Below are 26,685 nucleotides of genomic sequence, written 5' to 3' on the forward strand. Positions count from 1 at the left end.
TAAAAAACCAGCAACTTTAAATTACCTCCTTAAACGTACTTCAAATTACATCAATGTATACAGAATATGATTTTCCTTGACTGAGAAAGATACTCTATATGGAAGCATGCATCTTTGGTTAAGATTTAAAATTAAACCTATACTCCTTATCTAGAGCAAGCTACATATAATTGTAATAGGGGGGAAACCTTTAATGATGTTAATCTTTAATGATGTTAACTATTTGACAATTTTGTATAAATTTACAGAGTTGTTGCTGTGTAAGCATCAAATTAAAGTTTAAGGCAAGCTCATAGTAAATGAAATCAAGCATTTCCATTAAAAGCGTATCGTATAAAGTATAGACGGTGCAGGAGGAGACAGAAGGGATTTCTTTAAGCCATCGTATCATAAAACTTGACAGATACAACCTGCAAAATGTAAAGGCAGTATTTTGAGGACTTAGTGGATAGCTAAGCATCTGTGCTGTTTCAGAGGACATATAATTGACATCTTGCTTTTTTTCATAAAAACATTTTTAAAATAGGTGGCCTTGTATGCCCCCTAAAGCCTAGACTCTGTATTCCACCTTTTTTGTTCTCAGGCAAGATAGCCAAACTCTTTCTTTCTGTACTTGATTGATGAAATGTTTTGAGAAGACCTGAATATATAAAAAAAGTTAAGAGGCTCAAGAGAAAGAATTGGTATTTTCAATAAAGCTTTAACACAAATAAAAAAATAAGTAAGTGCACAACTAATGTACTGTTTATCCTACCGAAGCTTTTGAGACGTACCTGATCTTTGTACTGAAGTTACCAGCAAACAGTGACAACGGATGTTAAAATACAACATTTCCTTAAGTAGTTAGAATCATTACTTGCCTAGCACGTGAACTGTTTGCACAGGAAACCGTATTTTTAAAGGGAGATAGGAATCAGCTCTTGTCTAATGGAAATAATTTATCTGATCTTGGTAATCACAATAACAGTAAACTCTTCTTTCATCAGAAAGATAGTGATAAAATATGCTAAGTTTCATCACAAGCTTCAGACTTCTAGTGCTAGAAGCCAAAGTTTAAGCTGCAACTAGATGCTGAGGTGCTCGTCACTGTCCAAAGCCGTTGGAATGGGTAGTCCTCTCCTTCCTACGCTGTTGCACTTCATCACTTGTACTAGCTGTTGTGCCTATTGGACTGTAAGGTGAATCAGTTAACTTGCTAATCTCGTGTAGGTCTTCAATCTTCTGCCCATTTCATAAATCAGCCTGAAGTCAAGCGACAGAGTCTGTGCAGGGGGGAAATGGGACAGTGGGGCTGGGAGTAGGCTTTTCCCTCTCTACCAGGGATGAACTGTTGTATTTGCCCAGTCACTGCTGTAGCTGCACACTGAACTTGTTGGTTACGTCACGCAAAAGCATCCACATGCAAGTGCAAGCGTTCAGAGTTTGCACTCTGTACTATTAAAACCTAGATTTCTAAGCTGTACTGCACTTGCTGTTGTTGGTGGCGGGAAGAGGCTTGAACTTGAAGTTGAGTCATTATATGTGCCAAAGTTTAGTACTTAATTTTGCAGAGGCTCAGACAGTTGGTTGCAACACAACCCAAATCAGAGTCCAAAGATTTTAATCAGACACTTTGCAGTATTCTACATAACCTGACAGTGGCACAGTACGCAGTTGCTCTGATCCTTCAGGGCCATCAGCGCTAGGACTCTCTCATCTGTCATTTGACTTCTAAAATCAAATGCCACTAATTCAGGAACAGCATCAGTGAAAGCTTCTGTCCATGTTACGAAGTATTATCATATTTAGAGCAATATACTACCGCCTTCATTTTAGCCTCTCACCTCTATGCTTAAGAGAAATAAAATTGCAAGCCTTGGAACAACTCTGACCTGTTCTCACTAAACAGAAATAAGTTATCTTTGAGGAAAGTTATGTCTATTTAACTTCAAAGAGTAAGCATGGAACACCAGGCCATTCTGAACTGCTTGTACTAAGCACTATCACTATATTTACATAGAAGTCATTAAGTTTTTAATGAAGAAGTATTTATGTGGCATGGGAGCCTCAGTGCCTTCCTGATGTATGGGATTCATTCTCACATTTTATGCAAGAACGAAAGGCACGGAAAAGCAATCATTTATGCAAAATCCCAGAGCTCATGGCATAGTCCATCTCCCTTCATTGTAGTCCACTGTCATGTACGGAAATGATCCTATTTCAGCCATCACTCTAAAGCATCTATTTTTGTTTACAGCACAAGATGTCCTTTAAAAAAAGTAGGATGTGTAGGCAGGTAGAAGAGTTATAGTTTGTGTGGTAAAATGCATTAGCAGCAAATAAAAAGAGGTCTTAGCATTACCACAGAGTCAGCTTGCTTTTGAAACAGTATGCAAGGACAGCTGATCACTAGCCTGTGTGCCCAAGGATGCTCAGATTTGCTAAGGTGCTTCTTGCAGGTCAGAGCTAAGTAGGACTATAAACAGGTGACTTAGCAAGTGACTAGGATTATCAGAAGGATAGCCTTCATCCATCACATATTTCCAATTTCACTGCTACAGAAGTCTCCGATCTTTTCCTCTTTCCAGAAATCATTACTGAAGTGCAGCTCATTGTTTAAAAACAGCAAGAGGCCATGGCTAGGTACCATCACAGCTGTGGGAGGGTGCAGCAATCTCCACACTATTAGGAGTTAAATTGAAATCGTTATCTTCTACATGAATGTCATGACTCCTCCCCCTACACTGCAGTAAGGACAGATTAAATTTCTACCAAGTCATGAACAGCATCACAGCAATCACTAGTACTGTGACCTAACACAAAACCTAAAGGATAACAAAACCAATAGGAGCCAGATTAAAAGCAAAGCCCCCACATAAACCTGGGGTAATTCTTCAAGCACTGCCATAGCTCTGTGGAACTCCTTGTCAAAGGATGCAATGGATGCAGAGAGTTCATTTGAAGGAAGACTGAAGATGTCTACAGAAGGGAAACCCATTAGCAGTGGAATTTCTCTGAAAATGCATGTGGTTCAGAGTCCCCTGGGCTGAAACTGTTCTGTGGCTGGGAGGTTACGACAGAAGGTTCTGTAGATGCTTGGTCCGTCCCTACTCCTACACAGAGCACTTTACATTGCAGGGACGACCTCTCTGGCCTGAGCATGCATGGTGCTTGTATGGGTTCTGAGAACAAATCTGCAGACGAAGAGCCAAATGCATGCAAACAAAGCATATGTACCTAAAATCAGCCACTGCTAAAAGAACAAGCCCTCTGCTCAGTATTATGCAGAGTTTTAAAGTTCTTGCCAGGTAAAACACAAGTCTTCCAGGGTGGAAGGAAATGAGGAAGAAGGTGAGAGGAAGAGACAGCAGGGAAAAAACCAAGAAGAAATGGAAATCAAGTAGATAGCAGTCTCGGACATTAAGCCACATGTACTTCTAAAGATGCCTACTTACTTCCCAAACTTTAGTATGCCTGATACGTATGTCTGCCAGTGAGCAGAATAGAACATGAACAGTCCCACAAAACAACAGAAAAACAACCAGTCAGGATTTGTTCCTAGTCGGATTGCTATGCAGGATCCAAGGACAACAAAAACTGAAAAGCAGAAATGAACATGTTAGTCATATACCCTTTTTGCTTGCAGTTTAGAGAAATTAAAAATAATTTAAAAAAATCACAAGGCATTTTACATCACTGTAACAGAGTAATGATATGACTGATCCTTTACTGAGTAGCTAACCTGAGGGACAGTCCTGGTGGGAGAGACCAAAACACAGGACTCTTTCTTCCAGGCGAGGGCCTCACCTTCTAGCCTACAGTGGTCGTTCTCCCTTCTTCTGGCCTTGTCATCTTTTGTTCTTTGCAACCCTGACAGCTTCACCTGAAGGGCCCAGCTCAGAGAGACTGGTAGTTGCACTTCTCTGGGAAGTGAGTTGTAAAGAACGTACCAAATCCCAGGACAAACGTTTCAGCCATTAAGCTTTTATGGAAGTACCGGCATTGCCACTGACAGCAGCTAAGTTATGGAAAGTAAAACTGAGCAAGGCTTACTTTTTAAGGACACCAAATCAACTTTTTTTTTAAACTCATTCTTCTAAGGAATATAAATTATCGTCCTGCTAAGCTCCAGGCTGGATGCCCTATTACCGAACATGTTTTGGCACCTCACTCCTAGAGCGGAATCCTTAGTGTCACGTGTCAGCATCAGTCTTTTAGGTCCTTAAAATCCTTTATTAGGCATCACCTGTACCCTACTGGAAAACACAGGCTATGTATAGTAAAGAATCTCTAAGCATGCTCTTATGGAATTCTTTGTTCACCATCTAGCTTATTCAAAGAACACTGTACATGAAGATGCACAATAAGTTAAGAGCAGAACGCACGTTACCCAACATCTGCCAAAGGTACTTCTGAAATATCCTCCCTGATACTGGTCAGGGATGCAAAGGTCAGGGGTAGCCTTGGCTGCAGTGACCAGGAGATGGTGAAGTTATCCTAAAAGAAGGGAACATGCTGACCTTGCTCTGAGCAGGGGTTTGGACTAGATGATCTCCAGAGGCCCTTTCCAACTTCAACAAATCTGTGATTAATCAGCTCCTCTTGAAAACAGGTAACTTTTTTAAAACTAGGATGGGTAACAGTAGATTAAGGCTACCTGTGGAAATAGAGTCGCAACCATGATCAAAGAGTTCTCCTAGAGGAGAACTACTGTTTGTTCTTCTGGCTTGCTTCCCATCAATGGCATCCAGAGACTGGTAGATAAAAAGTCCTAATGCACCCAGGATGTATGCCCAAAAAGGTCCCTGAAAGAGATTCACATAAAAGGTCACTAGGCAGTTCCCAATTTCTTAGCTGACAATCTATTTCATTAAAGGTAAAATATTTTTTCAGCACAAACCCACACTACATAGTGCTATTTGTTACTTAGTTAACGGACAAACCAAATTCTGTGTGCTAGTCCTGCGTAGACTGTAGTAACTAATATAGTGAACTACTCCGGATACACCAGTGAAACACAGGTTCTTCTATTTATTTAAAAAAAACACAACAAAACACCAAAAAACCTTTAACCTCTCTTCTGCATCAATTGACTCATTTTTCCACCTTAAAACCACAGTATTTTTATAATTATTTGTATTCTTTCTGCTGAAAAATTTTATGAAAATAAAATTAATCTTTAAAAAAGAAAATAGTAGTAAGGCACTTACTAAAGTTCTCAGCAGTTTATGTGACAGATGCTTAGATGATCTGCTCACGTTTACGACATATAGATATAAAAACCCATTACATTTTACTAAATAAAAAAATTCAGCTTTTAGAGAAAGAGATTTTTTTCCAACATACAAAAATTGGCTACATAGGCACTTTGGACAAGGATTTGAAGAAATTAAGTCATTCACTAAATATAAAGGAGCAACTATCTACTTAATACAGACTATCAGAGTTTTAAACAAGCTGTGAATCAGTTACATTAACACCAGTCTTCGGTTCAAAGGAACTGTCCTACAGTAGTACATTTCAAAAGCATTTTCAAATGCACAGTCAGTATGTCTTTGTTTGTCTAGGAATTAGTTTTTACTAAAAACTATTTGTAAGACCTTTTGAACAAAGCACAGGTAACGTTTTTGCCTCAAGTAGTTTCCAGCAGTATCCTTAACATTTAGAAGTACTGTTCACAAAAAGAGAGCCAAAGTTAGGTATAAATGCTAGAAATGCAACCCGCAGGTTCAACAAGTGAACAGCCACAGGCAGCCGCCACAGAGCTGAATCCTTTCCCACGCTCAAGTAAGGGACAGCTGCTGTGGCTCTACACCTCTGCAATTCCTCTCCTGCAGTGCAACTAGACCAACATGATTACACGTATTACCTAAGTCTAGTAAAGGCTATTAAGCAGATTTAGACAACAGATCAAATCTCAGTGAGCTGAGATTTGTCTACATTCACATAAACCCAGTGTCACTGCTGGAGAAAAAGGAAAAATGACAGTTGCCAATCAGTTCATAGGCAGGGACAGAAGAAGGCAGCAATAAGAATGCAGATGAGGTGAGCTGCTCCTCCAGCCATTCTGTTTTCTCATCATCGTTATATTCACTGACTTGAGCTAGGAAAAAAGTTATGCCTCCAGTTAGACTGATCACAAAACACATCCTTCCCAAGAACCAACATGCTTTAGGGAAGTTCAGTTCTGAACATGGTTTTTTTGCTGTTATTTAAGACTTCCTCATGTATTCAAGGCTGGCTGATACACTACATTATCACTTAGTTTTGTGTTTTTAATAAAGAAACAATATTGTCAGCAAATTTATTTTTTTCCTGCTATCTATTTCATTAATAAAACATTCTACCATTTAAAGTCAAATGGTTGGCTGCTTCATCCAGCTTTGAAGCAAAAGACAGTCAAAGAATTAGGGACTCCAGCTATAGGTGAGAAGTCTGGATTTGTACGTACATAGAAATCTAGAAAACTTAGAAAATTCTTCAAAACTGGCAAGGCTGTCTTTCCCGTTAATCCAAGGAAACTAAGAAAAATCATAATCACAGATGTTGGAAGCCTTGAGCAGGCGAAAGAGGATGAGCAGATACTCTCTTTCCAAGGCACATTTAATATACTGGTATCTTATAACCCCCCAAAAAGCACACTATAGAAATCCAGGTAAAGAGATTACAGCAATATATGTTTGATGTTTACCAGTGGAATTAGTCGAGTTATTTAGGTTGCTTCTCCCTTGTCAGTCCAGTTAAACAAAGGAATTTTGTGTTGGGAGATAGGGTTAAACCAGGGAGTGAGTTCTTAGCCATCTTTTGAAAAAGTTTCTCTCCTCTGACAAAGGCGGAAGGACAGACCCTGTGGACAACAGGAGGAGCCTACTGCCACCTGGGTTCGTGGATCACTGAAAGCCACATGGAGGAACAGAGCTCAAGGGCTTCTCCCTGCACAAGATCACTTGGTCAGATGTGTTGCAGGGAGGCAGCAGCTACCTGGCAGCCCCCATTCTCGCTCTCCACATGTCCAAAATGTAGTGCTGTCAACCATTGCTCAGGTATTTCAGGACATAAAAGCGCAGTTAGGACCCTGTTGAAGCTAAGATCATTTTACTTGTGACATAATCCACATATTAAAGCTACCACAGTAGCTATACTGACTTTTTCAGAATAACTTTGTTGTCTGGAGAATAACACATATTCTCAAACAAGGCAGCTCCTGACACAGACCTATGAATGAAGCATCATGAGCAGAAAGGCCAGGAGAAACCACTGGTTTCACTGCAGTCCTTCAAAGTAGTATTTTAAAGACATCTCCAATTTTATCACCAATATTACTGTGAAATGCCACAAAGGTAATCTGCAGTGTTTTACAAGGCGTCCTTACTGCAACATTCTCCTACTAGTTATGAAAAGACAGCTTGAGATCTATTGAAACTTGTCATGCTAATCCCTGGATTTTGGCAAGGAAACCAGGCCACACCTGGCAATTCTGTCCAGGACACCACTGGTTTTTTGGCTGCATTAGGCTCCCCTCCTTTTGCAACCATCTACCTATAACTGAAATAGACTTTAGTCTGCTTTAAAGTCATCAGGTTCTCTGTACCACGGGCAAAAGTAGACTGTATCCAGTACTAAATATGCAAGCTAAATTCCTTACCCACTCTGCATTCACCCCCCCCAGTGTGCGGCACATCACAATTAAGTCAAATGCCAGAGCGTGGGCAGTTTCTTATTTAACTGGATCATTTCCAAAATTGAAACACCAGTCAGGAACAGAAACCTGTTATGGTACATTTTTTTATCATCAGCCGTAGTACTCTATGCTGTATACTTGGTATTATCACAATCTTTTGAAATGTTCTTGTTCAAGGTAACATCGTCTACATTTACCTTACCTCAAAACAAGTTTAACACATTGAATGTAAAAATAAATAAACAAAACAGCTTCAACTCAAACCTCTCTTATCAGATCTTTTTGACAAAGCAATGGCTTTTGTTGAGTTTCAAGTTATTGTACAGGTATAATCATTAAGACTGCTGGTCCAAGTCTGTTTGCATTACCTCCTGCTGGGACAAATCAAAGCAACGATCCCCTCAGACTCCAAAACTAGAATGCTCTGCTCATTGACAATCTGGAAAGAGGGGGAGAAGTCTTCAACCTCTTCCAAGTAAGGATATCTGTATCCGTAAACACCTGTAGTGGATGCATCTGTATCCCCGCAGCTGCGGAGAAAGGAAGAAGATCCTAGTAAGAACAGGGGAACAGGTGTCTGAGAGGGCTTAGGAACACAATCTGGTGCATTTCATTCCTAGGCTGTCAGTTCAAATCAAACTCAAAGTGGTAACAACCAAAGATCACTCATGATCAGCTGTGCATTTAGCAGAATCAATGAATACTCTAATGTTTTAATTGGAATACAGTTTTCCGAATCACCTAAGGTGCACAGAGGTTTCTGAAGTTCCTAATAATCACAGATTCTCTCTGCTATCCACCCTCTCAATACAGCTACAGCTGCTGTCTCCTCCACCTTCTCACATGCCTCACTCTTCATCCAGGGATGGCCCCTGCCAGCTTCCCACGCTGGATCCAAGTAGTTTGCAAATTAGAGAAGTAGGAGCATTTGAAAACGCTGACATGGCTGACAGACTCAGCAGAAAGGTCAGGAGGCTCCCAATAATCATCAGCTTTTCACTGATGAGGTGTTTATTATCTCTGCCCAAAGTTATATCCTGTCCAAGCAAATGTATTATTTGGCCAGAGCTAGATGCTATTCTCAGGGAACTAGAGGAGAAAACAAACCTGGGGTGGGGAAGAAGGCTTCTCCGCTTCAATTAAAAAGGATGTCTGAAAGATGATACAGCCTCAGAATCTTGTCACACACAGATTTGATACAGCAGGTCTGGTCATCTACTGAACCAGAGGGTGTCAAAACAAAACAAAACAATGTGCATATAGTGTTTGACAGGTATGTGTGGCATGCCTCTCCTTCAGGAAAAAGCGTAGGTTGAACAGCAGCCCTCATTCTTCGGCTCCTGTGATTCCGCACCACAGAAGAGCATGGATGGCTGCAGAAGACTAGATGTGCCGAGAAGATCCCTCACCACTTATTTCAAGCAAAGCTCTTAAGCCCAGAGAGTTCAACAGCCCAAGGTTATGCAACATTTAAAGATTCAGCCCCCCTTAATTACTCATCACATTGAGTCATAATCTCGCTTCCTCAATCCAGCAACACATCAACTAATTTCTCCCTAGTTTACACAGTCCCTCTCTGGAAGAGATCCAGAATAGACAAACATTTTTACTGGACTTCCTCCCTCTTCTCCCCAAATATAGACCATTTCCCTCACTTCCGTTTCACACAAAGCACTATGTACAATTGTACTACTAGCAGGAGAAGGGAGGGGGCTGTTTAAACCTGCATTACAGCAGAGGGAGAGGGCAGGGAGGGGGAAAAAAAAAAAAGAATAAAATAATCATACTATAGCCCAAGTACATTTCATACACACCAGGGACTCCCTGTATTCCTTTAGCATCCTCCTCTCCCTCTGAAAGAGCTCCTGTCCTTCTGTGTTGGGGCTCCTGAACCTCTGCTGTCTTTCTTTATGCCAAATGCCTCTTTCTCCCATTTACTACCGAGCGCTCCATTCTTCACTCGTGGGTATGGGCTGGATTCCGCACCCCACTCAGTGCTTTGCGCCTCTCCTCACCAGGTCAGAGGCTTAATGCTTCTTCCTTCACACCCCCAGTTCATACCAGCTGTTCCAGCTCCCCCTCTTTTCTACTTCTTTATTCTCTCTCCCACAAAGCACAGATGTACCCTTGCTATTTACATAATTCCATGCCTGTCAATATCTTCCCTTTATTTCTCCCTCTGACAGGAAAAAAATTGAGACAATGCCTCTTTCAGTTTAAAAGATGGGGCTTGGGGGGTTTGTTGTTGTTTGTTTTTTTGTTTGTTTTTTTTAGAGAGAGTTTTAAAAAGAGACACTGAGAGAAGCAGAAACAGCACCTCACCAATGTTCCTCTCCCTCCAAACAGTTAATAGTAGAGCTAGCTGGAGCCATCTAGACCCTCCCCTGCTTTTTGGTCTCCCTAGATCCATGGCTTTCTAAATAGCATGTTTCAGCAAGATATAGCACGCTTTTATAAATGCACTACGCCATTTTTAAGCACTTCTACAGAGCTAGCCATCACAAGCCTCCCTTCCCTCCCCAGTTCTGCTCCCTGCATGAGAACCCTTGAGCCACTGCCCCCTTTCACCATCACTGCCCAAACTGAAAATCCAGAATCCATGCTTTTCTCTTCCTCTATTGCTCTATTCCCAGTAACCTGCAGGAAAATATAGACAACAGAAACAAAGGCCTTAAAAAAACCCAAATAAATGAGACGTAATGGAACCTAAGAAGCTGAGAGCATGCAGGACAAGTCTTTATCACTGGATGAAATCTACGCTGGTCAGCTGGGAGGGGCTCTTTGCTTAGATCCAGCTATAACTGCTACAAGATTTTTTTAAAAAATAGCTATAAATTCAATACAAAGTCATAATTACTGTTAGCATGAACTTCTGTCCTAAAATTCTAGCTTCCCATGGTATTTTAGAGAGCTGTGGCTGAGCTCGAAGGATTACCAAACCTAGGCCCTCCATGAGCAACCACGAAAGCAGCAGGATCAGAGTTTCCTTTCTCCTTTTTAATAAGATAATTATGTTTAGGCAGTTTTCTTCCTAGTGTTGACGCAAGGGAAAAATTAACATGTCAGTTTCCCCCAGAATAGGATGGGGTAACGAGAGATTCACATGCAAAACCGAATGAATTACCTGTAGCTACTTCAGAGCAGTCAGCTTGCAGTAAAGCAAAACAGTTCACTGTGAAATGGTGGGGATAAAATGGAAATCCTCATCTAAGAAGTGCTCCTTTTACACTCTAATGCAGCAAATACACACTGTTCATACTTAAAGTCAGCAAAACTTTTCATTCCTAAATATTTTATAATTAGGGGGGGGGGGGAAGATAAAAGAAAGAAAAAGAAAAAAGATAAAAGAAAAAGAAAAAAGATAAAAGAAAAAGAAAAAAGATAAAAGAAAGAAAAAGAAAAAAGATAAAAAAAGAAAAAGAAAAAAGATTAAAAAGAGAAAAGAAAAAGAACAAAAAAACCCAGCCTGCAGCCACAACGAAGAAGGTATTTCAACCCTTCACAGAACAGAAATGTGCAGGCAGTGTCCTCCCCACCACCACACCTGGTGTAGCAGTTCCATACATTATTTCTGTAGATTACTGTCCTAAGTTACACAGAGTAGGAAACTGGACAAACACTCTCCAAAAGTCTACAGACATGGATTTTAGTTACAACAGTGCTTGAGGGGTGCAGCCTAATGGCTTAGCTACAAATAAGAAGGCTTGCGTTGAAATGTGTATTTACAGGAAACAGTGATAGAATGCATGTTCCTACTAGACAAGAAAACATTACCAAAGTAGACAATATTTTATAAAGCCAAAACATATTGTGCTAGTCAGTAACAAACTGGCTTTTAGTGGCTACTGATGCTGATGAAGATAAAAAGAACAGTGCATAAGGAAATAACAGCTACACAGTAAGAGAAGAAGGGAGCATTGTATGGTTTTAGACATCAATTGCTTTGTGTGGGGGGCGGGAAAAGTATTACTAAATTGTGGAATTCACTGCAACAGGACATAATGGAAGCTGAAAGTACAAAAAGGTTCAAAACAAATAATTCAAAAAGCAAAATCATGAGGAGGAAGGTGTCTGGGGAAATAGATCCATCAGTTGCTATTCTAACAAGTAACCTGAGTAGAATTTCTCGCCGAGAAACCCCTAAACCACAGTCTCTTGGCAGCTGGAAGAGTATACTGGGGAAAGATCTCTTTTCTAAGCATCTGCTAACAGCTACTCTCCAAGGGAGTCCTGAGGTAGGTGCACTAACCAGGCCTGAGGATGCTTTCATTTGCAAGACTTGGTTTCGTAACTTAGCAGCTAGCAATCTTACTTCTTTTGGATGGACTGTACAAACATCAAGACTTCAGTGTTTTCAATAGAGAACTAATAGAAATGGCCCACTTAAGACTGATTAGGGGAAAAAAAAACCAACCACACAAACCAACTCATAAAAAAACCAAACACCACCTAAACCAAAACCTGATTGCTACTTTATTTAAGTCTTCTATCCAGTGCTCCTACACTTCCACCAAGAGAATATAACAAGTTCTTGTTAGTCCATCAGGTAATCAAGACTTGTTCATTAATGGAAAAGGTGGCTTAGCAGTATAGAGAGGTGACGTTGAAATGCCCTATGCTATTAGTTCAGTCTCTGATTCAATCATCTTTAACATCATTTTCAGTTCCACCTTCCATCTAGCCCTTCCAGCCCACACATTCAAGTCAGAAGTACAAAGTAGGTATCAGAATAGTACATATAGCACCTATTAGTATTGCAACAGTTTTAGCTTTTTAAAAAAGCCATCCAGACACATAACATCCTAGGTGGAAGATAAGCTGAGTCATTAAAGAAGCAGAAGAGAGATAACAGTGCCATAAGTGATGCAGCAAGAGAAAGTGAGGGCTATTCTCACAGCGCAGAGGCAACAACAAAAGAATAGCATAAGAAGTCTGGCTTCATGCTACGTATTTATAGCAGATATACCGATATCTGAACAAGGACGTTTGGTCCAGACTGTAGGTTCTTATAAAATTCAACTTCCACAATTAAAAAAAAGTAGTAAAGTTTCTAAAACTTAACCTAAGCTCTCCTGGAAGGAATAATTCCCTGGATGTCTGCAACACAACCACTTTCTTTTTGTACAAGAGTCCTCAAGGGAAAAATAACTTAAAATTTACTTTGGCTTTTTTTTCCTGCATAGCAAAGAGAAAAAAATAAAATGAACACCCAGACACATAGCTGGCACACAACTGATATTTACATCACAAAACTAAGTTAAAGGTAGCAGTTCCACAAGCATTTTAATTCTGAAAGTGCCACTAGAAGACAATCTGCAGTTTCCAACCATTCACTCTCATCTCTATCCTCCCTTCTCCTACTGCCTGTAATGCCACAGAGTGCCTCTACCTGGTGATGCAAATCAGGAAAGTGATTAGGGTTAGACCAAAGCAAAGCTAATTTTCATCTGGATCAGCTTCCTGATGTATGCCACAAACACCTCTGCTAACACAAAGGGCAAAGCAACTACAGAAAAAGAAGGGTACTTCTGTCAACAAGAACACTCACCAAAGTGTGTCTAAGTTATTCAAAAACCCCAACCAACCGCCACCTCTGCCATTAGGATTTACACTCATCAGAACGCAAGAAAAACAACAGCCACCCTTCAAGATATTTTAACTACACAAAGCAATTTTCCCCTGATATTTCCCACCCTAACTACCACAAAGACTCTGCACTGGGAAACTCGTAACAGGCTGGGAAGCTCTGACAGTGCTCCTTAAATTGACAGAGAAACCGTAAGCAACCCAGTTTAGGTGACAGCAACATCAGCCCACATTAACAAGCCTGTTTTCCCTCCAGAAGCTAAAACAATTCACACACAGAATCACACACAGAATCACACAGGTTGGAAAAGACCTGTAAGATCATCAAGTCCAACCATCAACCCAACACCACCATGCCCATTAAACCATGTCCCACAATGCCTTGTCCACACGTTCCTTGAACACCTCCAGTGAGGGTGACTCCACCACCTCCCTGGGCAGCTTATTCCAATGTCTCACCACTCTCTCAGTAAAGAAATTTATCCTAATATCCAGCCTGAACCTCCCCTGGCGCAACTTGAGGCCATTTCCTCTTGTCCTGTCGCTAGTCACTTGGGAGAAGAGACCAACACCACCTCTCTGAAACCCCCTTTCAGGTAACTGTAAAGAGTGATAAGGTCTCCCCTCAGCCTCCTCTTCTGCAGATTGAAGAACCCCAGTTCCCTGAGCCGCTCCTCACAAGACTTGTGCTCCAGACCCCTCACCAGCTTCGTTGCCCTTCTCTGGACACGCTCCAGCACCTCAATGTCCTTCTTGTAGTGAGGGGCCCAAAACTGAACACAGTATGCGAGGTGCGGCCTCACCAGCGCTGAGTACAGGGACTCGATCACTTCCCTACTCCCGCTGGCCACACTATTTCTGATACAGGCCAGGATGCCATTGGCCTTCTTGGCCACCTGGGCACACTGCTGGCTCATATTCAGCCGGCTGTCAATCAACACCCCCAGGTCCTTTTCCACAGGGCAGCTTTCCAGCCACTCGTCCCCAAGCCTGTAGCGTTGCATGGGGTTGTTGTGACCCAAGTGCAGGACCCGGCACTTGGCCTTGTTGAACCTCATACAATCTCCCACACGAGGATGGGAAGCACTTGAGCTGCTGTCAGCTAACACATCTGCGACACAAACAAACCTCGACACTCAGCTAACCGATGCTGAAGTGCTGTTAGCCATGCCTCATGGCCAGCTGTGCCCTGCTCCTGGGCACATCCTGCACCCTCTCTTCTGGCTGGCTGCTGTTTCTACATCCATGGCCCCTCTGTTACAGCCTTCCTCTTTAAAAAGGGAGTTGACACCGTCTCCTTCCCAGCCAGCTCCCTGAGCAGAGAGGCACATGCATGGGACCCAAGATGGTCCCTCGAGGAGGCTGGGGTCCCACACACAAGAGCAAGCCTGGCTACACCCTTGCTCCACAGCATCTGGCGTGGGCCAAGCACCGGGTCAGAGCCCCATCCCCACAGGGACCTCTAGTCAGCAAAGGGCTGGGGAGGAGAGAGGAGCCCACTGAAACTTGCCCTCTCAGATGATCCCCACAGCATTTCAGCATTCGAACCTTAACACCCATCTCCAGCTTGACCCCGGCTACCCCAAAGCACATCCCCCTCATCACCGCTCCCCTCATTTCCCCGGGCAAACCCGCACTGCTACCTCAGCCCTCCCTGCCACGGGAAGGGCCACGCGCATTACTGCCACGGAGCTGCAAGTGGCAGGGCACCGCACCCTGCAGCGGGCACGGGCCCGAGAACCTCGGTACTGTCAGGAGGTACCGGCGTGGCTCCCCCACACCGGGCCGCCCGGGGCCGAGCTGCGGCACCCGCAGGGCGAGAGGGCACGGCGGCCCCGCGGGGCGGCGGTCGGGGCAGGGCCGCCGAGCTGAGGCGAGGCCGTGCCTGGAAGAGACGGTGGCAGGCAGGGGAAGGGGTCAGGCTCTAACAGAGAGGCGGCGGGCCGTGGCGGGCGGTACCTGCTCGGTGGCGGTGGGGCAGCAGGCGATGAGCGGCAGCGCCGTCAGGCAGTTCAGCAGGAGGCCGCCCAGGGTGATGGCGTTGGGGGCCAGCCCCAGCGGGACCTGCTCCACCAGCCAGGCCCAGTAGGGCTGCAGCCACGGCTCCAGCAGCGAGCGCCCGGCTGCGCTGTAGCGGTGCTGCTCCAGGCGCTTCAGCTGCGCCGGGCTGAGGGGTGCGGGCAGAGCCCAGGGCACGGCCATGCCGCCACCGCTGCCCCGCCGCGGGGGGCCCCGCTCTCGGCGTACCGGACGGGACCGGGGTCAGGCCGCCGCCGCCGCGCGGGGCGGGGCTGAGCTGAGGGCTGCGGCGCAGCAGCGGGAGGCGGAAGAGGCCGACGCCCAGCGGCGGCCACTGTCGGAGGGGAGCCGCTGTCCCCGCGACAGCTAACGCGGGACAGGCGCCCTCATCCCCAGCCCGCGGTTGGTTCCTTCACCCCGAGTGCACGGCTCCCTCCCTCCCCCGCAGCAGGGGCCCCTTTTCTGGGCGGGTTCCCCTGCCCGTGGCGGCTCCGCCAGCCCTGCCTCGCCGTGAGGGGATGGGGATCCCCCCTGCGGCGGGGGCAGCCCTCGGTCCTCGAGGGGTGCGCTCCGGGGACGGCCCGTCCAGCCAGCAACCCACCCGCCGCCATTTCCCCACGCCCGTGGGCAGTCACGGCCGGTGCTGGGGCCTGGTGCACCCGTGTCTTACTGCTGTTGGGTGCGGGCAGGGTGGGTTGAATCCCCCCGCCCCCAGCCCCTGTGATTTTCCTGCTTAATTCCTCATTAATGTTATTTTCCCTTTTACACATTTCGTAATGCGGCTGACGGCCACGGAGGGGACGCGCGTAGCAGGTGGCCGGCGAGGCTTTTTGCTGGAGCAAGGCATAAAGACGGGGCTTGGGCGGCCCGCAACCTCCCTGCAGGCAGCAGGACACCACAGCCGTGTCTGCAGGGAGCTGAGCCCCACTGGGTCAGTCAGGGGGTCCTCCGCCGCTGGGAGGAGAGCCGCTGCCTGGGGAGTGGCGGTCTTACATGTTACGGGGCACCTGAACACTGTGTTACGCAGGACTGCCTTTAGCTCCTTGACCTGCTTAGAGAAGGCGCTTCGAAACAAATACACCTTTTCAGAAATTGTGGCGCGTCAAAATTGTTTGAATTGGTCATGTGAAGGATTTAGATGTATCCCTGACTCACTAGGAAGGTATGTGGTTTTTGAATGTGGCCGAGGAAAGGTGAGCGCTGTGTCGCTGTATGAAAGATGAAGAAGAAAATATAAAATACAGCCTCTAACAAGTAGTATATACCCAAATGGCATCTTCTTGGAATCAGCAGTCCTTTTTTTTAGGTTACTCCATTGTGGGCCAGAGGCTGAAGCTTTCAGGCCAGACAAGAGTTTCCTGGACAGAGCAGTTTCCTGTTATTCAAGGTGAGCTGATTCCCTTTGTCTGATAATATGTTTTTGAGTACATTTCTCCACTGCAAGGGTCAGGAATGGTTGACGTATGTGAAAGGGTGGTTTCAAAATCCCTTGAGATGGTATGTGTGTCCCAAGTGCTATGTCATTCATCTGCTGATTTAATTTACAGTTCAGTAAATCAGTACAATACAGCAATAGAGATTAGGAGCCAAACAGAGAAGAGGGGAACTGCCAGCAAAGGAGAGGGTAATACATAATGTAATAAAGAAAGATTCAATGACAGCCAGTTAGAGAATGGCAAAAGGGAAATGTGACAGGTAGATTCACAACCAGCCGTATCCCCAGTCCATTGGAATCACTGGGTTTGGAAAAAGGTAGAACACTGTTTCTTTAATACCACGTGCCTTGCTGTGGTCAATGAACGTGATGGTACTGGTGTTCATGGAAAGATTGCTCAAGCTCTTTGTGATACCAAGAGGAAAATAAGAGAAAAACATTTTTTGTGTTTTTAAGAATTATAACTGAACCAGTATTGCATCCATATTCTTAATTATAAACTTAAGCAATTAAAGCAGAAAGAAGAAGGAAAAAAAGCAACTGGGAAAATAAAAAAGGAGAGGGAGGTATGTGGTATCGAAAATGAGTAGAGGAAGAAATAGATTCTCTACTGAATTAATCACTGAGCTTGGGGAAGGGTTTGTTTTAATTTAAAAAGTATTCAGCAACAAGGCATAGAACAAGAAAACATGGACGTTGAAGTCCAGTGTGTTTAGACTTCCAGTGCTTCCTTAGTATTCAGGATATGCTTTTGCTTCCAAATGCTCTCTGCTTCAGGAAAGCAGCAGCTTTACTTGTCAGTCAGGAAAGCAGGCCATGAAAATCAAGTGACAGTAAGCACACTGTGCTTAAAATAGAACGCCTTTTGCTCCAGAATCTCAAAACGTGACAAAAGACATTCATAAAGTAAGTCTCCCTTCACAATACTCTCTAAAAGGTAGCAATATTATACTTTTTTTTTTCAAAAGGAAATACAGGAAGCTTGAAACATTTTGTTTAAAGGAATATTTTTTTTAAATTTCTGACTTTCAGTAAAGACCTGATAAACAGCATATCCTGATTTAAGCATTCTCTAAAAGATTTGTGTGTAGTTTTTTCCTCCCCTTTTTATATTTGTCAGATTGTTTTCAGTGAAGGAATAATGGGCTGACACTCGCCATGATCTTTCAATGAAAATGGGTAACTACAATGCCTGTATCAAGCGCCACATACAGCAATTTGAGAATCGATCCGTATTTATACAACTGTAACATCTATATACCAAATGCCCTTTCATGGGTCAAGGAGAGCAAGCCAAAAGAAGACAAAATGTTTTCCTCTGGCTTCTTTAAAAAAACCCCCTTTTTTTAAGTTAACTTTGACTCTGTTTTGTGTGTATCTATATGTGTGTACATGTTTGGGTCTGCCTTCTTAATCCAAGTAATAACTTTCCTTGATCTGTGTAAGTCAAACTGAACACCAAGGCAGAGCTTTCAAAAATACTGAATTCCTACCAGATATGTGAAAGTGGACAGAAAAGAGAATCCTTATTAAAGGTGCTACTGAGCTAAAACCTCAGCACGTACTAGTTGATGGAGAGTGTACATAGCAAACAGATAATATGAATAATGCAACTAGCTGAAAGCTTAAACTGGTTTCACATATTATGAGACATCAGGGAACACAACCATAAGCCATAAAAGCACTACTACTTTCACTTCTCTTGGAGCTTTTGTGTTTTGCTGTTACTTTATCTCATATGACCAGGTTTTATTTGCTTTCCTCTGTTACTCCTAGGTCTCTTTCAGTTCACTGATTTCCTGGAAAGTCCGTGTGAGCTGACTTTGGAGAAATTTTGTCTTGGGAGCATTAGGCCATATCTTCTACAGCACAATACTCTGCTGCTTCTATTCTCTTTAGGTTGTTTTGCCTGTAGTTTTTGTTATCTTTGGTATGTCTTTATTCTCCCAAGCTGGTATTAACTGCAGATTTCATTAGCATTTTCTTAACTCTTGTGGTTTTGGTCACGTTATTTCATCTATCAAACACCATCCCTGGAGAATTCCATTAGACAACTCATCATAAATCAAAACTTTATCTTTTGTTATTCTCTATTTAAGGTTTTGCAGCCTGTTTTAGATCTACTAGAAATTCCTTTCCTATCCCACTCCATCTTATCATTCCTCTCAAAGTCATTTTCAATTAATTTTTAATCCAGAGGCTTGGCTGGTCAGCATAGTTAGTGAGAGTATGAATTTATAGCACACTAATGCCCACTCATCTCAATTCCATGCATGGCCCGATACCCGGTACTTCCTATTGGCGTGGTGCATCTCAGGCCCGAGGGACAGCCAATGGCAAATGCTAGGCACCGCAACTGGGGAGGAATTAAGGGCATCTGAATATAACGCCTACTGTTCACAGTGAAAAGTAGCTTAGTTCAGCTTGTCTTTTAACAATGCTGGCATCTGGTAGAAATCAGAGTAGCTAATTCCGTCATCAGAGAGCCTACAGAAGCTGAGAATTATGCTGGCTTCCAGGTTATTATGTGCGGTATATTAAGACTGCGGAGGCAGACAGATACATAAGCTTGAAGCTGTAACCATCATTCCATACAAAGTGCAGATGACTGTGCACATATTTTTTGGCTTACTGAAAAGCACAAACTCAACCTAACTATAGCTTTTGGTGTTGACTATAATATATCTCATCAGACTGATATTATTTTAAATGAGGGCCCTGTGCTTAAACCTGCATGGCATATATTCAAACTCACCCTCTCCCACAGCCTTCTGTGCTTCAAAACAGATGAAGGAAGATCCAGTTCACTGGTGAGATACAGAATAAAGAGAAATTATTAATCCTTTATGGAATTTTCTTCTTACTAAATGTGTTTTCTTCTTTCATGTGTACGTGTGAATGAATGTGTAGGAGAGATTTGGTTTTGGCAGGAGCAGGGTGAAATGCAGGGGAGGAGGCATCCAGGATTACTGGGAATGGGAATGGAGAATTGCTTCCTTGTACAGATGGCAGCACGGACGAAATCACAGAGATAGGAAGGAGAGCAGCAAGAAAAATGATCTCAGAGCAGGTAAGATTTACAGAACATTAAGTGAGAAAATGCATTCAGATCCCCAAGGTGAAAGAAGTGGTAATTCAAGTGATAAAACAGCAGTTCATCAGTGGCAGTTCATAGTAACATATTCTTTTATTATTGCGTAATTACCGACTGCTGGATGTTTGAAAATGCACTGATGTCAGATAATCATCTTGTAATGTACTGCTGGTCTAAGCAGACTTTTATCTTTATAAACCATAATTGAAGATCAATCATTAGTCAGTAAGCACATAACCTACCCTATCTGTTCAGCCAGAGTGAGAACTGTTAAATAAATGACAGAGCAATAGGGAATTGGCAACCTGGCCAAATTATGTGTGACCTCGAGTCTCGCATGCTTCAGAGTTTGCTGGAGACTTACAATCACCCCCACTCCTGAAATACTTGGAGGTTAATGATGCTAGAGTTGCAAAAGTAATGTAGCCATTTTACCTTGTCTAAGGCATTTTTGCCTTGCATGGTAAACTCACTAGTGATATGGTCTGAGTCCCATTTCTGCTACGATACCTACCAGACCTCCATGAATTGCTGAGGAAGATGTCAGATCCAGAGTGATGAAAGCTGTCATGGTTGGCATTTATAATATTTAAAGTATTGAAAACATATAGATACAAAATTGTATGTATCCGTAGCATTCTCACATTCTGTGTCATGTATCTTAAAGTGTAAGCCCATTTGGTTCGGTGACTGCTGATACTGTATTCCACTCAGTGCGGTGGGCTCAAGTTCCTGTTTTATAGTATGTGGAAATTAAATAAGAAATGTGGTAAGATGCTACAGAAAAATCTAAAAAAAAAAGTAAACAAGAACTTGATAGATCTTAAACACTTCATATTTATTGTACATTAAATAAAACAATTTCAGTTCAGTTGAGAGACTGATGGGTTGGATTTAGGAAATCAAAACTTTTAAAAGAAGATATGTTCAGCTTAAATGATCTTTAAGTACATATGTATTAGTTATGTTATAGTAAAACCATATTCTGTTAAACAGTTCTCAGGTGAATAGATATATTATCAAAGAGGTATGTATTCCAAGGGTCTTATTGCACAGCTACTGGCTAATCCATGTACTTTCAGTCTGAGAAAGATATGCTTTGTACCACTGAGTACAAACTCTGACTGCCTCCTCATGTTTATTACACAGCTTCTCCTCTTTCCTCATTAAAAAACAGAACACAATATCAAACAGAAAATAAAGCTGAGCATTACAAAACGTGTGTTGTCTTCAGTTCATTTCATTTCAACCCCAAAGCAATCCATGCGTATTCTTTCTTTTCAGTAAGAGCAGGTAGGGAAAACAAAACAACAAATAAGAAACAAAACAAAAAAAGGGGAAAAAAAAGAAAAGAAAATCCCCAACCACACGTTTGTTCTGTCATTGCAAGAACTAAAATGCTGTAATTCTGCTACCAATTTCCAGCGCAGTGGGAGGAAACACAGTGGACGGACTCTCACTTCCCCTCAGTTTTGTCTGCCTGGACTTCACGCATGTATGAATCAATGATATGCGGAGGCACTCCATCCATCAATAGTCTGAAGAATGAAAGCCCACCTACAAACAAGGAATAAGACAATCTTCAGGTTGAAGGTCCCTGGAGCAAGACCTTTGTACCTTTATTTTCTGGTGTCAGCGACAAAGATTTAGTCAGTCACTATTGCATACTTCATTTTGAGATGGGATAAAATTCATCCCTGTTCAAAAGTCCAGCACAAGAATTAACCATTATTTAATCTCTGTACTATACCGAACTTTCCTGTCCTCTTGCTCAGGGTGAATTTCATTTCTAGGATGTCATATATTCAGTCATTTATCTCACCCCATGCAATAGTCTATGATAAGCTTCACCTCAGATAACCCTCCTGGATTTCCATCAGGCTGGGTGGAGTATTGTCAGAGATGGAAGTCAGCCCAGAGGGAACAATGTAGAAAACACCTGACAATGATGAGTTGTGGAAAACATGCAGAGACATTCAAATTATTCTAGTGTTGGGTCTTATAATGGTTTGTAAGTATTTAGCAAAATATTTACTATGTTGCTTGAAAATAACAGCTGGGATGATATGTGCTTTTTGACTGTGGCTTAGCCACTGTGAGTGAAAAACTGAACCAAACCTATTTTAAATCACTGCTATAATAGAAACCTAGGCTTATAAGAAAGCCGTTGGAAGTACTTATACTCAATGTTTTCTTTAGTGTTCCAGAAAAAAGGGACAAGGCAAAAGATTTTTGAAGAACTTTTAATAATTTTAGAAACCCAAGACAAAATATTTCTTTCAGTGCCTAGAAAAACATGTATGTAGTGTCTAACACACCAGCCAGGGCACCCCAGATCCCACTGATGTAGAAGTAGTAATTTAATACGAATAATCCAAATTAGGAATGAAATTGCATGCCATTGAAAAAAATGTCATGGAAACTAAACACATGGGCATTTCTGTTAATTTCATTGAAATCAAATAGCATTTGTAAGGAACAATGGGAAGAAAATAAATATTTTGCTAAAAACATTAGAGTCTGTCCTTTCTCAAGGTGAAGGGTGGCATTTGTTGTAAGAAAGCTACGTACCATTACTATTCCTCTTACAAATCTGCATGAGTTTTCTGTTTTGAAAGTTGCCAAAACCACCTGCTAATAACTGCACTTACCTTTGGAGCCTTTTCTGGAACACACCAAAAGCTTTAAAGCAAAAGTACATTGCCAGGATGAAGATATCACTGTCTCCGAATGCTTCAGTTAAAAGCAACTGAGCTGATACATACAGCATTTATCCTGAGTACAGATTTTAGGAATTTATAACCTTTATTAACACAAGGATTATCCAATTAAAGTGCTATTAGTTACTAGTGATTATGAGACTGCACTATTTCATTTAACAACATCATTGTTGCAGAACTGTTCACTGCCGACCTTAGGTAGATGCACAATACAGACAAAAAAAAGCATGCTTTTTGGCATTCTTTTCAAGTCATGTAGTGCAAGGTGTGATACAAATCATTAATTTTAAAATGAAATTAACTGTGGAATAAATATTTCAGTTACTTAGAGGTATATGCCTATATGAAAATAACTGTAAATGCAAAATGCTCTTTTATTACTTGCATTTTATTCATGCTAATTAATCATGCTAACTCATGCACTGTTAAATTCCATTGAAACATGCACTATTAGAAGGTAGTGGGATGGACTACTAAGAGGAGTTACCGTAACAAGCAATTATTATAAGAATCTGGATTTATATGCATTAAAACTATCATGCTACTCATTTTAAAAAAACATTTTCATTAAGTGAAATAATGAAAATCATGCCATACTAGGCAGAGATTGTATGACGTGTGAACAGACATAAGCTTCATATGCAACAACCATATGAAAGCTTACCTTAGATGACAATATACATTCAAAAATCCTTACTGTGTAACTAAGGGAGAGAGAGAAAGAGAAGTAACAATTTAATCGCAAACACAAAAGTAGAGAGAAAATGTTGAGCGAAATTATGTTTACTATTATGTCAAGATGATGTTTTAATCCTTAGTCGTGTAAAATATGTAGGAATTGAAGCACATGAAGAGTAAAAGGTAGGGATCCAGTTCCACTTCAAAATTATCATTAATATGTAAAAGCTATATTAATACATGTACAAGTAACTATAACTCTTGTAATTAGTCTAAAGTATAGATTGGAACCAAATTATGCAACTGACATTTATGATAAAAGTTTCCAAACGTAGCTTCAAGGAAGCTAACACATATATATATATAGTATTTTCCACCAGGGAAAAAAGCACACACATAACACTGAAGCATATATATATATGTCGAAACTCTGTAAGGCAAAATAATCAAGTACAGACTAATAACATACCTGTGCACTAAAGTAGGTACTTTGTCACATATCCACATTTACATTACTTAAAGCATGCTATTTACTCTGTAGGAGCCCTTACCTTTAATTAAACATTTTGACTCTATAAAACATCCATATATATATATATAAAAGCACTCAACTTCGTGCATATTGTAGCCATTTAAGATAAATATCTTAATACTTCAAATACTACAGGAACATTACCTAGCCTAATTTCTTAACAAGCTTTAGGTTTAAAATAGTAAATTTGGATGCGTAATATACTGGAGACTAGTTTCTGGGCATCTCTGACATTTTAAAACTGCACTGCCAATATTTTGGATTTGGGCAAGGTTACAAGCAAACACATTTCTATAGAAAGAACCAAATTCTCTGAACCCCACTGAACCTGAATTTAAAATAAGCTCCAGAGGGAATGAAGTAAAATTCTATGCTTGTAAGTAAAAAGTTTTCACTGATTTCAACTGGATCAAGATTTCATCCTTAGATACTGTAGTGCAAGCTCAGGCATGGATTACCACTCTCAGCACTAACTCGTAACCAAAGACTGTATTGCTGTAATAAAGAATGCCTTTTAGGCACAGTAAATGACTTTATGATACTTCTCTTCTTTCAATAATTCTACAAGCTAACTGAGAGCTGTTTTTCAAATTTCTATCTCCTGGAAATGTCTAAGTGTTCTGGTCAAAGGTAGTCACAGTCATTAAATAAATTCTTTATAGGTACAGGTAGCTCTGTGCCCAGTGGCATAGCAGAAATATGTCTAAAACCTTGTTAACTCAGATGCTAAATACTCATATTCTTGATTGATTTGGCCTTCTTTGCTCATGTGACATAGACATGTATGCCATGAGACACTAGCTAGTTTAATCTTAAGAAGCAAATAAATACACACTTTGCATGCAGAAAATGCGTTTGCATGTGGAAAGAGAGGAAGGGAATGAAATGGAATGTCCAGAGGAGTATGCTTATTATAAACCTGATTATTCCCCGCCAAGAAGAATGGTTCTCCTGGGTTAATTACTCCATGATATATCACTGCAGAATTAGAATATTTATAGTGGTATTTATTCGCATTTGAAATTCTTCCCAGTTGATCTTAACACCTTATTTTTCAATATTTCTTATACAGCATCTTTGCTATCGTCAACCTATTAGAGTGATCGCCAACCTTGGTTTCCCTTTTAAGATAAACATTCTCCAAAAACATTTGTTTCATGGTAAAAGAAGCACAGTGCTTTATCTGAATCTTTTCATTGACTTCGGTGAAGCTGATAACGAATCAGTTCCTTACTGCTTGTAATGAGAGATTTACAGCCAGAGTTAGGGACCTACCTCAAACTTAAAAGATACATATTTTGCATTTTCCTTATGTATAATTAGATTTTGCGTATGAATCATCTTTCAAGATATATGAGGTAGAGTTATTCTTTTGTCTAAGATCTATTACATGACTTTTTTCAGCACCTTTATGTTTACAAAAAAAGCCATTGTACTGGGCAGCTCATACAACTGCCATCTTTAAGTTCACTCAGCAAAACTTAAAACAGAAGAACGAAGTACTGTCTATCTGAAATAACATCAGTACATGCAAACCTTTTTTTTGAGGACAGAATAAGGTTCTATTATTTTTATTATTGTGCTCATAATTATCACTAAAACTTTTTCAGGAAGTGAGCATTAAATTTAGTAACAACCTGGGTTTTAATTTTACACCTAAAATAATGGAAGCAAATGGCTAAAAAAGTAGAAAATTGTAGGATACTGATAGTATTCATAGCCAGAGTATTCGTAGCTACTCAGTTGTTCAAATACTATGCAAAATCAGAAGTCCTAGACTGTTCTGTGAGGAGTTCTACGATATTCCTAGGACTGAGCATATATATATGCATGATAAATTTCAGATCTCCAATACCTGAGAAATAGATGGATAAAAGAAACTCTAGCCGACATAAGGAAAATTCGCTTACTACAATATATACTGTTGCATGGCGTAGAGCTCTTAGCATGACTTGCTATCCAAAGATCTGTAATCATAGCACTGTAGCTAGCACATTCAACAGATAGGTAGCATAGCCTTGAGCCTGTTTGTTTTATTCAGGCAACATTCAACTGTATCTCAGCATTCTACAAATTCAGACCTTGATTGTTACTTGCCGGAGTAAAGCTGAACCAGTTTAAAGCTATACATACGAAAACACACACACACATATACACACACACTGCAATCCATTTCCAGTGAGCCAGAAATCCGTAACTCTTTGCTTTGCATCAGTGTGATGAGCAGTCATCTGAAGAGCCTTCCTAAATGAAAAAACAGGCTGGGAAACTTAAGAGAATGATAATTCAACATATAAGTCAATAGAAGAGTGAAATAAGACGTAATTATGTTTTTATGCTCCGGCTGTTTAATACTCATTTGTGTTTGTCTGTATCATATAGCAAACCCTGAGCCTACTCTGGTTTGCCAAGCTACAGCTGCTGTATTCGCTTAATCCTATTCCCTTTGAATTCATCAGCTGAACTGCCAGTCACATTAAGAGTGTCACAGTGAACCCTTACAACAGCTGTCCTGTGTCTAAGCCCTGCAAATTGCTAGTCTAAGCAGTCTTTAAAAAGGAGTCTAAAGTAATAGCTAAACCTGCTAGGATGGAGAGAGGAATCTCAGCGAGAGGGACTACTCACAGCCCAAGCTGTTGAGAGAAGACCACAACACCAAGCTTGGTGAGAGGGAGTGGGACTACACCAGGTGATGGTTGATAGGAGATTGGGTTCAGAAACCAAACCTAACTTCATTAGGTTAATGAAGCAGCCCAGCACATAGCTAAGAAGAGGGAAACAACACACAGCCCACGTGGGATCCTAGCAGCCTGTGTTTTTCAGGACTCCTTCCGTGTGTGATGCAAAACTAAAGTACTGCTCTAAACAAGATGCCTACAGCATAGAATTCAATTTTTTCAGTAGATCTTTTAAAGTAAATATTACTTTCTTTGAGAAGAAAGAAAGCTTTATGAGTCTAGA

At 41.4% G+C, this 26,685-nt stretch overlaps 2 protein-coding genes across 2 annotated transcripts in view; both read right to left on the minus strand.

Moving 5' to 3' along the window:
- Window positions 1–15,448, minus strand: part of CHPT1 (choline phosphotransferase 1) — a 24,233-nt gene extending 8,785 nt beyond the window's left edge. The window contains exons 1-3 of the mRNA XM_059816525.1: window positions 15,206–15,448; window positions 4,637–4,784; window positions 3,435–3,576 (exon numbers count right to left, since the gene is read on the minus strand). Of these exons, the coding sequence (XP_059672508.1) occupies window positions 3,435–3,576; window positions 4,637–4,784; window positions 15,206–15,448 (533 nt within the window). The remainder of the gene's footprint in view (window positions 1–3,434; window positions 3,577–4,636; window positions 4,785–15,205) is intronic.
- A 5,802-nt stretch (window positions 15,449–21,250) lies between these two features.
- MYBPC1 (myosin binding protein C1) overlaps window positions 21,251–26,685 on the minus strand; it is a 47,950-nt gene continuing 42,515 nt past the window's right edge. Inside the window, exons 30-32 of the mRNA XM_059817193.1 lie at window positions 24,644–24,702; window positions 23,212–23,218; window positions 21,251–21,351 (exon numbers count right to left, since the gene is read on the minus strand). Of these exons, the coding sequence (XP_059673176.1) occupies window positions 21,251–21,351; window positions 23,212–23,218; window positions 24,644–24,702 (167 nt within the window). The remainder of the gene's footprint in view (window positions 21,352–23,211; window positions 23,219–24,643; window positions 24,703–26,685) is intronic.

This window comes from Gavia stellata, chromosome 4, assembly GCF_030936135.1.
Source record: "Gavia stellata isolate bGavSte3 chromosome 4, bGavSte3.hap2, whole genome shotgun sequence".
In the NCBI taxonomy this organism is placed as follows: domain Eukaryota; kingdom Metazoa; phylum Chordata; class Aves; order Gaviiformes; family Gaviidae; genus Gavia; species Gavia stellata.